This window comes from Grammomys surdaster, unplaced genomic scaffold (assembly GCF_004785775.1).
Source record: "Grammomys surdaster isolate TR1022 unplaced genomic scaffold, NIH_TR_1.0 125341, whole genome shotgun sequence".
In the NCBI taxonomy this organism is placed as follows: domain Eukaryota; kingdom Metazoa; phylum Chordata; class Mammalia; order Rodentia; family Muridae; genus Grammomys; species Grammomys surdaster.
In genome coordinates, this window is record NW_021620215.1 from 434,287 (window position 1) to 449,680 (window position 15,394).

The 15,394-nt window shown below is 45.8% G+C and overlaps 1 protein-coding gene across 1 annotated transcript; it reads left to right on the top strand.

The window, feature by feature from the left end:
* Positions 1–4,089: 4,089 nt before the first annotated feature.
* On the top strand, positions 4,090–6,171 carry Dusp23 (dual specificity phosphatase 23). The gene is made up of 2 exons (XM_028785734.1): positions 4,090–4,413; positions 5,153–6,171. The coding sequence occupies exons 1-2, from the start codon at positions 4,147–4,149 to the stop codon at positions 5,336–5,338; spliced, it is 453 nt and encodes a 150-aa protein (XP_028641567.1). The 5' UTR covers positions 4,090–4,146; the 3' UTR covers positions 5,339–6,171.
* Positions 6,172–15,394: the final 9,223 nt, after the last annotated feature.

Genomic DNA, 15,394 nt, shown 5'->3' on the forward strand with positions numbered 1-15,394 from the left:
TGTGTGTGTGTGTGTGTGTGTGTGTGTGTGTATGTGTGTGTGTGTGTGTGTGTGTGTGTGTATAAGAAAGAGAGAGAGGGAGAGAGGGAGGGAGGGAGAGAGAGAGAGAGAGAGAGAGAGAGAGAGAGAGAGAGAGAGAGAGAGAGAGAGGAGAGAGAATGTCTCATGCTTCTGGAGTAAGTTTTCAGCTACTACTCCAGTGCCATGCCTATACGATAGTCATGAACTCTGACCCTCTGTAACCACTGAACTAATGTTTTACTTTATAAGTTATCTTGGTCATGATGTCTTAGAATAACAATAGAAAATAACTAAGACAAGCCTACACACACACACACACCACAAGCACACATGTACACAAAAAGAATTACGTCAAAATATTATTACTGATGAGAGAAGGAGTAGTTAGGATGTACTAAAACTATTCTGTTGAGCTTCTGAATAAACAGAAAACTAAACGGAGAAGGAAGAGTCTGCCTCCAGAAACATCTTGTGGTTCTCGCCCCACCTTCACTTCCTCCGAGTGACTCCATGCTTATTACTTCTATTGCACAGTTAGTTTTTGACTGTATATTATCTGATTGTCAGATACTGGCAATGGCTTTGATGAGAAGTTTAGTACTTTATTACATATTCTGGGAATAATTATTATATCTGCATCTAAATTCCCCCAAGTATGGCATAAATTCCTCAGTCAGGGAAGTTACTAAATCTTTTTGTTCCCCTAAAAACATGTCCATCTGCACACACATACCCACATACACACATACTATCTATCAACACAGCTGCATGCAATAAGGACCATGCTCAATAAAGACCAAGAAACCTGCCCCTTATACAAAAAAAAGTAATTAGACAGAGAATCACTTCCTTAAAAGGAGAGACAGGAAAAAGGGGAGATCTCCAGGAGGGAGATGAGAGGGTAACAGGGGCAAATATGATCACAATACTCTGTATGAAATTGTTTTTTAAAAAACAATGCTAAGCCTTTCAGAAAGATTAAAGCATAAACTCAATAAATAAATAGTTAGTATGAGATAATGTTCCTTATCTACTTTAATTGGTGTGTGTGTGTGTGTGTGTGTGTGCGTCTACACATGTAAAACTTCACTGAAGTGTGTGTTCATTGCATATTTTGGTGTGTGAATTATATTACAATAAAAAATGAAGTTTTAAAAGAAGTTAGACATAATATTCAACACAGTCTCCATGCAACTGAAGAACCCACAAACACTCTGGAGACTCCCAGTGTCTTGGGGTATGTCTTTCCAATGCATTCTCTTTAATTTTTTAATCAATTTACCTAACATTTTTGAACACCATCTTCAGGCTCCAGCAAAAAAAATAAAAGAATCTAACAAATCAGTCTTAGTTCCAATGAAAACAGGAAATTCTGGCTCAACAAAGTAACATCCACAGTGGAAGATCAAAGTACACAGAGCCTAAACCCTCTGGAGGCCCAGATAACCCTCAACAGGCAAGAATGATCCTGTAGATATTGTGTAAGGAACTGCCATGGTTGCAGGAAGCCTAGCCAGAACCCCAGCAGTGGTTTTTCTTACAGAAACCCTCAGCTGAGACAGAAAATTAAAGAAAAAATTTGCAATGGGACACAGCTCAGACATGGACCCTGAGCCCTTCTCTCTCTGGAAGATGACAGATGAGCAGACAAAAGGGGGAGCAAGTCTTCACTAGGAGCCAACTGGTCTTTCCACAGGCAAGCCTGGGTAGGGATGGCTTTTAGCCTCAAAGAGACCCACAAGAGAGAGAAAGAGCACACTGATAGCAATTTAGGGTCTCAAGAGAGAGGAGAATCTGTTTCCCAAAAAAAATTGTTTTTATACTGGAGAAGAAGACAGGTTTGGGAGTGAACAGCAAGGAGGTAAGAGATGCATGCAGAAGGGCAAGGAGAAAAGTGGGAATTTCTTCCCTGACACGTAGAAAATGAACAGAGAAGGCAAAGAACCCAAGAAAGGATCTGCTCACCCCAGGACAGTTCCTGGAAATGTTACTTCCAGAGACAGCTCAGCCAGATACCACGAAGAACCTCACCAGGGAGAAGCTGAGCCACACGGAACCTGGGAGGGTCCCTGTCTGCAGTCAAGGCGCGCTCCCACTAAGCCAGAGCAGGCTGTCCACCTTGGAAGGGAGAAATCCTTCCATTTTGCTGAAGCCATGGGATAACTTTGTGTATTAGGGGGTAGGAAGACACAGATGTCATAGGCAGGAATGAAGGTATTCTAGAGACACGTGTGCCCCTCCCTCCAGCTGTCTAGTTGCTGAAACAATGGACTCCAAGATCCTGGAATTTCCCCGGGAGACTCCTGCTGGGGAAGGAAAAGGCTGGGAGCCTGGTGTCTGAAAGATGGAACATTGACTCCCAGAGAGAGATTTCACGTGTTCTGATGACTTGTCTCCTTGAATGAGAGACTAGAGCAGAGGCTAGGATGACAGGGGAGTGGGGAACCACACCTTGACCAGGAATGCTGTTATACATAACTCTTACTTAAGCCTAATCCTTATGCCAAGACCCCAAAGGTAGACTTGGGTGACAAGGACTGGACCTCTTTGTTTCTCTTACTAATGTAGCACACTGAATAAACCACCTCCCACTTTCACTAGGAGCTTTATTTAATTGACAGTTGGAAACAAGTAGCCAATCTTGGTTTGTTATGGCTACCAAGGCCCAGATTTTCACCCTAATGACCAGCAACAAGGAGGGTAGGACATCTTCACGGCCAGGTGTTGTGGGCTTAAGTCAATATGTCCCTGGCCACAAATAACCAACTTCTCTAGGCCCCTGCTTAAGAAAATATCCAGGATTTTAAACACAATGATGTTTGGAAGAGAATAAAGATGGCTATGTTAAAAAAAAAGTCATTTCCTGGTTCACTATAGGAAAGTGTGTTATTAAAAAATTCTGGAAAGGGGTGGAGCAGTTAAGAGCACTAGCTGTTCTTCCAGAGGGTTCCATTCCCAGCACCCACATGACAGCTCACATATGTCTGTGACTCCAGCTCCAAGAGTTCTGACACTTTCACAAAGATACACATGCAGGCAAAACACCAATTATATAAGATAAAAATAAATGATAATTTTTAAAAAGAGATTCTGGGGCTAGAGAGATGGCTCAGGGGTTAAGAGCACTGACTGCTCTTCCAGAGGTCCTGAGTTCAATTTCCAGCAACTACATAGTGACTCTCAACCATCTGTAATGGGACCCAAAGCAGTCTTCTGGTGGGTCTGAAGACAGCTACAGGGTACTCAGATACATACGATAAATATTTTTAAAAGAGAGAGAGATTCTGGAGAACAGTATCTTCCTTAGCTTCCTCAGTGCCTCAGTTTTCTCATCTCCAAAATGGGGTTATTGTGATCATCTGTCTTATGACAATTAATTAAAAATATAAAAAGTGCTCGCACAAACACCTACAACAAAGCAAACGCTCAAATACTGTTAATTCTTATGTTGTTGATTGTGATTACTAGATTACCCTGAGTACCATTCCCAGTGCCACATATCTTCCCAACCCCCACCCTTTAACAGTCCCAGCAGTAGAAAAATAAAATTTTCTGTTGTCTGGGACATAGTAGTTCCCTCTTACTTCAAGAACTCAAGAAGACACCAACCATGACTGTATGGTCATTGAAGAGATTACCCATCCACACCCGCGCCCAGACAGAAGTAGATTTGTCTTCTACTACTTAAACCCTTGTACAAAAACTGTGAAAAGGAGACCCCAGGCCCTTAGGCAGCTAGCCCACGATGCAGTAACTGCAACGTACCACCAGGGAGCAGCAGAGCCCAGCCCTGGGCTGTTTCCTCTACAGGAGCAATTAATTTGTTCTCGGTTTCCTTAGTGCATTCGCTCCTGGCTGCAATAATCACGCTTGTTGTTGATTACCCAGCCTATCAACGAGTGCCCTGCTCCACATCCGTTGGGCTGTAGGGCTTCTCTGCCTGCCTTGGAGCCGTCTTAGCCCCGCCCCCGCTACTCAGCCAACCCTGGGTGGGGAGGAGCGTCACGGGGCGGGTCTGAGAGACTACGAGGTCCGCTAGGGCAAGTGCTGAGCAGGGAGGGGGGGTGACCCGATCGCTCGACAGAGTAGGAAAGGCCAGCCTCGCCCTGGGTGCCCCCCCCCACAATGGGCATACAGCCCCCCAACTTCTCCTGGGTGCTCCCGGGACGGCTGGCCGGGCTGGCGTTGCCGCGGCTGCCCGCGCACTACCAGTTCCTGCTGGACCTGGGCGTGCGACACCTGGTGTCCCTGACGGAGCGCGGACCCCCTCACAGTGACACCTGTCCCGGCCTCACGCTACACCGACTGCGCATCCCTGACTTTTGCCCGCCGTCCCCGGAACAGATCGACCAGTTTGTGAAGATCGTCGACGAGGCCAATGCCCGGGGCGAGGTCAGCGCGTTCTTGAGCCAAAGCGAGAGGGCGGGGCCTAGAAGGAAATGAGTGGGCGGGGCCGGGGGGCTGAAGTCTGAAAGGAGTGGGAGAGTCTGGAGGTTGGCAGAAGAGGGGGATGACAGGGCTAAGTGGGGTGGGAGATAGATGGACCCACCCCCTACATAGAGTCAACTGTGGTGCTAGGAGAGATGATGTCAAGTAGGCTGGAGATAGAGGACTGTCAGACGAGATACTTCCAGGAGTCCAGGGAGCGCCGAAGTCAGATGGAAGCGGTTCAAAACCCATTTACTAGAGGTCCATATGTCACAGAGACACACTTGTAATTTTAAATTTTACTAGCGGCTACGCTTTAAAAAAAAAAAAAGCTGAAAAAGAAGCAAGTGAAGTTAATTTTGTACTAATCCAGTAAGTCAAAGATAGTATTTCAACATAGAATCAATATGAAACAAATTATTAATGAGGCATTTCCAGTCTTTTTCATGCTGCATCTTAAAAGTATTTGGCACCTCATCTCAGTTTGGACTGACACATTTCAGAAAAAATGGATGTACAGTACAAGCCAGCACAGGATAGAGGACAGGAGATGCAGGCTGAGAGCCCAGCTTGGAACCAGCCATTTCAGAGGCTTGTCTTGTCCTAGTCATGTCTTGTCCTTTAAGGGCCTAAGACGTGTGGTGGGGACTAGGGAGTCCTGGGGAAGGCACTGGAGTCCACTCTATCAGTCTCTACTTCGCAGGCTGTCGGGGTGCACTGTGCCCTAGGCTTTGGCCGCACTGGCACCATGCTGGCCTGCTACCTGGTAAAGGAGAGGGGTTTGGCCGCAGGAGATGCCATTGCTGAGATTCGGCGCCTGCGACCAGGATCCATTGAGACGTATGAACAAGAGAAGGCGGTCTTCCAGTTCTACCAGCGAACAAAATGAGGGATTCAGCAGCCTTGCCTTTCCCCCTCCCCCACTCCTGCTGTGTATAGAAAGTGTGTCCAGGGAGGAAGGGGAGTGGACTAAAGTACTGCATCCTTCAGCTCCCACTGGCTCCTATTGGTCAAAAGTAGTCCTTCCCCAAAACCATAACCTGGCTGTCCGGATGGGTGAGACCCCATGAAAATGAGGTAATAACTAATAAGAACTCATTACCGCTGTGCATGTACACAGCATCCCAGTACTTCAGCTCCCTGCAGCCCTGGGTGGGTGAAAAGACAAAAAACACCTCAGTTCTTTGGATTAGGTGGCTGGAGTTCAGAAAGGCCTGGGGCCACAGCTCTAGGAAACAGAAGGATGGGCCAGGACTTCAGCACACCCTTTGTCTCCTTGAAGATGATAGGATTCTAGGTGCTGTTCCCTGACCATATGTGAGAGACAAGAACTGGCCAGTGAAAGATCCATGTCCCTGGCCACACAGTCTCCAAGCGACCTCAGGAATCTGCACCCCCCACACCAGCAGTGCCCCATTGATATCACCCCTTATGAAGGGTCATCTGTCTTACCTGAGCTGCCTTTGTTCTTCTCAGGGTATAGAAGGCCTGCATATCATGCTCACAGATAAGGTTTCTCTCTGTCTCTCCCCCTCTCCCTCTCCCCTTCTCCTCCCCCTCTCTCTCCAGGGCTGGCCACCTCTTACCAGCCTCGGATGCACTCGGCTTATCTGTTGCCTCCAACCCCTATGTTGTCCCCAGTCTCAGACTAAGGAAGGCTGGAACTTAGTCTTGGTGGTTATAAATATTAAGTAATCAAATAAATAACTCTGGGACTCTGAATCTTGGCCATGTTTCTCAGGTGTTATCTCCTGCTGGACTCCATCCTGCTATGAGCACCACACTTTGGACTTTCTGAGCAATGAGCTAAGTGTCATACATGAGCCCGGTAGACTCTTTTCCATAATGGCAGTCTGAATTCGTGCCCTACCTTCTGCTATAATAGGCTGAGCTGAGAAAGGGAGAATCCATCCTGAGGTATACTCTGTGTCCCCGTGTGAACCAGGTGCTGTTAGAGGTGGAACTGACACAGTAATGTAAGTCATGATTCCTCTTCTCAGGAACCCTGCCTTCTGGAGAAGGGTAATGACAGTCCCTTCACATGTGATGTACACTAAAGGCTATTTCTACTATTCCAGACACCAGACAGACAGCCAAGAGTTCCCCTTCAGCCTCCAGCTCTCCTATCAAAGACTAGAGCTAGGCCTACACCAGCCCCTCCCCTGTACTTCCCCTGTCTTCCCTGATGCCCATAACTCAGCATTAGCCAGCTCACTCTTACACAAATGGCTTTTTTAAGCAAGAAATATAAGTGTGTCATCGAGAATCTTTTCTCTGTTTTGTCTGGGGGACCCATTCCTTAGCTGTCTCCTTGGGTCCTCTCTAGCCTGCCCAGGGGGCATATCAGCCAAAGACAAGAAACTCCAAAGTCCCAGGCATCCAGGCTGCAAGGAGGGAAAGGGGACAGACACACAGCATGAAACCCTCACCTTCCTCTAACCAAAAGCTTAGCCCCTCCCATGCCTGCCCCATGATGTAAACCAGACCAGCTACTACAGGAGTGTGCATGTCTGTGTGCATGTTTTCCTGAGGAGGGCATAACCCAGCAAAACAGAAAAGCCTGTTTCCTCAGCTCTTTTCTTTCACTGCCAGAGCTTACCCATACAGGAGGAGGTGAGGGCCTTGAAGCTGTGCCTGAGAGAGAGTTGTGTCTCCTTGCCAGTACTGAGCAGCTGTGCTGTGTGCCCCGTCCTCGACCTTTCTGCTGTCTGGTCCTCCCCATATCCTCTCTCTGCACTGCCCGAGCAGACTCTGCTCACCTTCCGCCCAAGGCTCCTTTGAAGGAGACAGAAAATTTTTCTAATCCCATTAAAGCCCTGTGCGCAGTTCCCGCCCCATAATTTAAGCAGGTCTCCTCTGCCTCAAGAGTTCCTTAGGGAAATAAACATATAATTACGTGCTTAAGGAAATCGCTTTTAAATAAGTAAGAGTTGACTTCAAATGAAAAGCTCTGCCCTTCTCCTTCAGTCTACCTTGAGGGGTTAGCCTGAAGCTCCATGTGTGCTCGTTTCTGCCCCCCAGAACTTGCACTTTCCCATCAGCCTTCCTTCTGATTTGTCTGCCATTGAAGGGCACTTATTAGCATTGGCCCATCCCCATGACATCCTATGCTGGTTCCAGGACTGCTCCTCCTCCATTTGAGAAGCCTAGTTACATTTGCACCAGACGAGGGCTTCTCACCCTTAGCACTCCTGACATTTTGAACCAGAGCTGGATATTCGGGGGTCACGGGGACTCTGTGCTGTAGGATGTTTAGCAGTGTCCCTGGTTTGTACGCATCAGATGCCAGCCACACAGCCCTCTAGTTATGACAGTCAAAGATGTCTCTAGAGACTGCCACATATTTCCAATAGGAATCTAACCTGCCCCACTGAGAGACTGCAACATATCAACATGCAGGTTTCGTTTTCTCTGGAAGAAGAGGAACAGATTGTGGATCTATAATATCATAATAGGGGATGTCATAATGTCATAATAGGGGAACAAGGACCAGTTCACATATTGCCACCTTTCCAACCAATGTCTGGAAGTCAAGTTATTTCCAGGTTCTCAACACTTTCCAAGCTTGTTTTCCAGCAAGGTCTTAAACACCACTAACTTTCTTTATTCAGAAGGATTACTTTCCCAATGAGTTGCTGATAACCATACTTGAAACAGCTTCCACCCTGGGTCAGGCTTGGTTTCTGTGCCTGTGATAAACATGACTGTCTTGGGGTTTTATTGCTGTGAATAGACACCATGACCACAGCAACTCTTATAAAAGAAAACATGTAGTTAGGCTGGCTTACAGTTCAGAGGTTTAGTTCATTATCACCAAGGCGAGAAACATCGCGGCATGAAGGCAGACATGGTGCTGAAGAAGGAGCTGAGAGTTCTATATCTGGATCTGAAGGCAACAGGGATAGAGAGCGAACACTGGGTCTGGCTTGAGCTCCTGAAACCTCAAAGCCCACCCCTAGTGCCACACTTCCTCCAACAAGGCCACACCCACTCCAATGAGGACACACCTCCTAATAGTGCCACTCCCTGTGAGCCTATGGGGGCTATTTTCCACAATAAGCAAATGTGATTTGGAAAGGAAAGAGTCTGTTTTCATTGTATTTCCAGCTGACCATCCATCGTGGAGGGAAGCCAAGGCAAGAACTGGAGGCAGGAACTGGAGACCACGAAGGAACCCTGCTGATGGACTTGCCCTCTGTGATTATCTCAGCCTGTTTTCTCATAGAACCCAAAGACATCTGCCCAGGAATGACACCGCCCACAGTGGGCTGGGCTCTCCCACATCAACCAGCAATCAAGAAATATGCCCCCACAGAGGTACCCACAGCCCAGTCTGATACAAGTAGTTCCTCAGTTGAGGGTCACTGTGCCCAAGTCGACAAAGTAACAGGCATCCTACCCTAATATTGAGCAATACCTTACAAAGGGCAGTTCACTCTTGCTCTTCCCCTGCCTGAGGGGGTCCACCCCACTCTACACCCTCTCACCTCACCAAAGTCACTTTCCCTCGGGGCAATAATGAGCATATTTCTGGGACAGAGAATTGATCTAAATGATAGATCCTTTCTCAGCATGAGCTGCACACATTTGCCATCCCTCATATGCAAGCTCCTGCTATCCCTGTCTTATCATTCTTTTTTCTGAGAAGGAAACTAATTTGGTCTCACAGGAATTTTTGTCACAAAACAATGACAGTTACCACAAATGCATTTCATGGTTTGTCATACCCGTACTTTGCTTGCTTATATAAGCATAATTGCCATCATTTATGAAGCACTTACCATGTAGCTGGTGGTTTACATATACCTTGCCTTATGTAATTTTATCATTACAACTCTGCAAGTCAAGTGATTTCTCCTTTCTACAGGAGTTGAGATAGAGAAAAGGGAATAATGTACCAAAAATCACACTTGTCTTAGTTACTTGTCTCATTCCTGAGACTGCTTACCTGACCAGAAGCAACTTAAGGGGGGAAGGTTTTGCTTTGGCTTACAGTTCAAAGGGATACAGTCCATATGGTGAAAGCAAGCAAGGCAGAAAGAGTGTAAAGTGGCTGGAAGCTGAGAGGACATGAGGAAGGTACTGAGCTGCTAAACCTCACGCTCCACCCCTATGGACTCACTTCCTCCAGTTAGGCTCTACTTCCTGAAGATTCTACAACCTTCCAAAACAGCTCTATCAACTGGGGACCAAGCATTCAGACACAGGAGCTTATGGGTGAGCACAGGGTGGAAGAGGGGCATCACAAATTCAAACCATTTGTTTTGAAGAAGCTAAGATGTACACTCAAGTCAGCTATGTTATCCCCAAAGTCCATAGCTGGTGTTTCTTTCACCAAATACCCTCCTTGCAAGACTTCCCATGACTCTAGAGACATGAGAAAGTCTGTCTGCATTTCAGAGCTCAGCCCTACTGATTGTCTTACCCACCTGTCCCCTAGGACCCATTTCTTCCTCCTAGGTGGCCAGAGAATAATTTTGCACCTAAACACAATAGATTACACCGTAATTATGTGTTACACTTTACTATGTGGCCTGGGGCTGGCACAATTTCTCAGTAGGTATAATCATCTGCTGTCAAGGCTGACGACCTGAGTTCAATTCCCTAGGCCCACATACTGAAAGGAGAAAACCTGTTCCCACATGTTGTCCTCTGACCTACAGACAGACAGACAGACAGACAGACAGACAGACAGATAAAATTTTAATAAACTAAAAATCAAATGTGGCCTGAGCATTGGACCAAGTACCAGCAAAGTATTTCTGTCACATCTGTCTCTAACTCAAGGTACATAGATGCAGATGTCCTCTCCCAGGATGACAGTCCTGGGGCTTATGTGGCTGGCATGGAGCCCTCAAAAATGGCTTTTTATGTTTGATGATTTATTGAAAATCCTGCTACTCTTTATGGTTTTGTTGTTTGACCCCTTAATGTATGCCAGGCCCCATGCCAAGTACTTTACAGACATTATCTCATTCACTCTTCAAGAAGAAATTGTATAAAACCCCACATGCAAAGTGCTACCAGAATAACCAATACACAGTGAGCACACTAACACCCAGAGAGTTTAAGTACTGAGCCCCAAGTCACACCGTACAATGAGGCGGAAGCCTGCAGTTAGCAATTAACCACCTTCCCTTTCATAGATCAGAGCAGGGAGGCGGTTGTAATTAGAAAAAAGAAGAAATAGAAGGACCTTGCCCAGAATTGAGGCATTTGATCTCCCGGGCCATCTGTGAAACCCTCTGATCACTAGACTTCAGGATCATTGCTGTCCAACTAATGTCCACACTGGCCGTTGTCATCTCAGACAGACTTCTGCCTCAAGCCTCAAAAAGGCATCAAAACTGAAGTCCCCCATTGATTGAATAATTATTTACATAAGCACTTCTCCCCCCACTATGATAGCCAACATTTTCTAGCTGTTACAGATTCAAGGCACACTTTTAAGAAGGCAGCATGCTCGTCCAAGCAAACAGAAATTTGAGAAACACTTTGGTGCACACCTATCCCTGAAATTGATGCCTTATTTGCAGCCTTGATAAGGGACTCCTTTGTGCCAATAAATTGCTTAAGTTGCTGCAACCACCCCCTCGCCCTATTTCTCCCTTGACTTACTCTGCTACTACGGATATGTGATCACGGAACAAATTAGCAATACCACCTCGGAATTTTCAATGTGTAGTAGCATCGAATATGACAAACAGTTCTGGGATTTGTTTTCCCCCTCCAGTTTGTCTAATAACCACACTCATCTTCATTACTAATAAATACGGAGTACTGGCTGTTTTGAATCCAAAGTGACCAATGGGGAATGGAAATGGCTACAGCCATCTCCCAGGTGACACTGCTGATCTCTTTAAGTACATTGTATGTGCCTTTGGTTGCCCTTATCCCCATCCCAAGAAAATTCATTGATTTTCATGTTTTCATGATTTCTAGATAGGGCTAAGTGCTAAGTAAAGCCACACTGGGATCCAGCCCATAGACAGAAACCCATCACTACTGACCATAATTCATAGAGATCTCAGACACCCAACTCTTTATGGAAGTTAAGGAATTCAAATTAAAATCTGAAAGTAGAGAAAGGCTCATAAGACAAAATCCAGTAAAACCTAGATTTCCCATTGCCCTCTCCTAGGGGATGCACATAGACACAATTCTCCTAGCAACAATGAGTGGGAAAACAGACCAAGTATTGCCAACCACGTTGCTCTCCTGAGCTTTGGTGGGCAGAGTTTTATCGAGGGTCAGTCACACAGGAATGCAGCATGTACATGGCTGATCTTAGCCACTAGTCCCCAGGCCCAGAAGAGGTCAACTTGAAACAGCATGGTCCAAAGCAGCTTAGATGTAAAAGAACAGGTGTTCACCATAAATTACATTGTTGGCATGAACCATCTGGCTGGCCTGAGGTCTCAGGTATACAAAAATACTTTTATCATTCAGAGTATTCCAAAGGTTCAGTGTCCATCTCACAGAAGCTGAGCAAGACAGAATCTGAAGACCTTTGGAATGTGTGGCCTGAACATCCTGGCCTGCTGTATTAACCTTAAATGCACACCACCAGATACTTAACGCATTGGTTACTTTTTCGCTGCTGTATAAAACACCATGACCAAAAGTAACATAAAGGAGGGACAGGTTCATCTTGGCTTACAGATCCAGAGGAACAGAGTCTACCATGATGCAGAAGGCATGGCAGCAGCAGCAAGAAGACTGCTAATCACATGCATCCACACATGGGAAGCAGAGAACAGGAAGTGAAGTTAGGCTCCAACCCTTAAAGCTCAACACCGGCAAGGCTGTACCTTCTAAAGGCTCCATAACCCTCCCAAGTAGTACCTTCAACCTGGGATCAAGCATTCTTGTACATGAGCCTATGAAGGACATTTTTTTGTCAGACCACTGTGCTTGGTGTTCTCTCTATGTGATAATCTGGGCAGCTGGCACTGTGCTGTATTCCTCTGTTTTTTGCTTAGCTTTCATCTCTTCCTACCCCGAGTAGTTTGTGTCTACCCATCATTCCTCAGAGAGAGGTTTCCAAAGCTTGTGTCCATATTCCCTTGGTATCTGCCTTCATGTACCTAGGCTGATTCATTCAGTAGTTTCATTGCCTTATCTCTGTCTTTTCCTGTCTTTACTGGAGACTAAAGACTTGCCCACGTTTCTAAAACCTGGGACAATGCTTATTGCATAGCTGTACAATGAGCATAGAGTAATGTATGCTTAGATTTTTTTATATTACTTTTATTTTTTTTTTTTACAGTCTAGTCATTGCTCCCCTCCCAGACTGTCCTCCCACACTTCCTCATCCCATTTCTCCTCCTCCCCTGTCTTCAAGAGGAGGCCCCCTCCATGCCAGGCCTCCCCACTCTCTGGGGCCTCAAGACTCTCGAGGGTTAGGCGCCCCTTCTCCCATTTAGGCCAGACCAGGCAGTCCTCAGCTATATATGTGTTGGGAGGGTCTTGGACCAGCTCATGTATGCAACCTGGTTGGTGGCTCAGTATCTGAGCGATCTCAAGGATCCAGATTAGTTGAGACTGCTAGTCTTCCTAGGGGGATGCCCTCTTCCTCAGCTTCTTCCTGCCTTTCCCTAATTCATCATAGGGGTCCCCATCTTCAGGACAATGTTTGGGTGTAAGTATCTGTATTTGTCTCAGTCAGCTGCTTGTTGGGCCTCTCAGAGGACAACCAGGATAGGCTTCTGTCTGTAAGCACACCATAACATCAGTAATAGTGTTGGGTCTTGGAGCCTCCCCTTGAGATAGATTCCAAGTGGGGCCAGTCACTGGACCTCCTTTCCCTCAGTCTCTTCTTATTTTTGTCCCTGCAGGGTTTTTTTAGACAGGAACAATTCTGGGTCAGAATTTTTGATGTGGGATGGCAACCGCATCCCTCCACTTGATGTCTTATCTTTCTACTGGAGGTAGATTCTACAAATTCTCTCTCCCTACTGTTGGACATTTCCTCTAAGGTCCCTCCCTTTGAGTCCTGAGAGCCTCTCACCTCCCAGGTCTCTGGTTCTTTCTAGGGCTCCGCCCACATTTCCCAACCCCCAAGGTTTCATATTTCCATTCATTCTACTGGTCCTCAGGGCTTCTCTCCTGTCTCCCCCTCCATACCTGATCATGTTCCCTTTTCCCCAACCCCCTTCCACCCAGGTCCATCCTTCCCTCAGCCTCCTGTGATTGTCTTCTTCTCCCTCCCAAGTGGGATTGAGGCATCCTCACTTGGGCCCTTCTGCTTGTTAACCTTGAGTTCTGTGGATTGTATCCTAGATATTCTGTACCTTTTTGGCTAATACCTACTTATTAGTGAATACGCACCATGCATATCCTTTTGGATCTGAGTTCTCACTCTGGATGATATTTTCCAGTTCCATCCGTTTACCTGCAAAACTCAGGATATCCTCGTCCTTAATAGCTGAGTAGTATTCCATTGTGTAAATGAACCACATTTTCTGTATCCATTCTTCTGTTGTGGGACATCTGGGTTGTTTCCACATTCTGGCTATCATAGATAAGGCTGCTATGAATATAGTGGAACACATGGCCCTGTGGCATGGTGGGGCATCTTTTGGGGTATGCCCAAGAGTGGTATAGCTGGGTCTTCAGGTACATCTATTTCCAATTTTCTGAGGAACCTCCAGATTGATTTCCAAAATGGTTGTACCAGTTTGCAATCCCACCAGCAAGGGAGGACTGTTCCTCTTTCTCCACATCCTCACCAACATGTGCTGTCACCTGAGTTTTTTAACTTAGTCATTCTGATTGGTGTAAGGTGGTGGAATCTCAGGGTTATTTTGATTTGCATTTCCCTGAAGACTTTGAACATTTCTTTAAGTGTTTCTCAGTCGTTTGAGATTCTTATCTTGTGAATTCTCTGTTTAGCTCTGTACTCCATTTTTTGATTGGGTTGTTTGGTTTTTTGGAGGTTAGCTTCTTGAGTTCTTTATATATTTTGGATATTAGCCATCTATCGGATGTGGGGTTAGTGAAGACTTTCTCCCCAATCTGTAAGTTGTTGATTTGTCCTATTGACTATGTCCTTTGCCTTACAGAAGCTTTTCAGTTTCATGAGGTTCTATTTATCGATTCTTAATCTTTGAGCCTGAGCCATTGGCATTCTGTTTAGGAAATATCCCCCTCCATGGTAGGCTTAGATTTTTTTTTAAAACTTACTTTTAATAAGGGTTCTCAAATGCTTCAACCCCCTTCTAGCCCACCATCCAAAGGTAGGGGAGAAAAGATGGTAAATAGGACAAAGGGATGTAGACCTGTTTAGAAGTAGTTCCTTGGGGTGATTCCAATCTCTTCATCAGGATACTGGCAGTCCATTTCAGTAGTTTCAGGATAGCAAACAAAAACCAGCAGCAGTGGCATGATCCAGCAGAAACCGCCAGGCCTCTGCTGAATTGGCATGAGTCAGTGGGAGCAACCAGGACCATCAAGGACACCAGAAGAAGTTCTCTACCATGCCTCCCTCAATGAAGTGAAGATCAGTGAAGATGAAGACTTGAGACCAACAAAGCATTGCAAAGCCAACTAGGCAAGCATGCTGTCACTCCCTCCAAACATCACATGTCCTCCTCAGTAAAACACTACAGGAGTCTGTCTTAGCAAAACACCATGTAAGTCTGCATCACATGACATATCTAAAAACTTCCAGTTCAGAATAACTGACTAATATGCCATCCCATTAGTGAAAAAATAGAAAGAACGAATCTTTGTTAAGCTCTATACCCCATTTTTTAATAGGGTAATTTGGTTGTCTGGAGTCTAATTTCTTGAGTTCTTTGTATATATTGGATATTAGCCCTCTATCAGACGAAGGATTGGTAAAGATCTTTTCCCAATTTGTTGGTTGTCGTTTTGTCCTATTGACAGTGTCCTTTGCCTTACAGAAACTTTGCAATTTTATGAAGTCCCATTTGTCAATTCT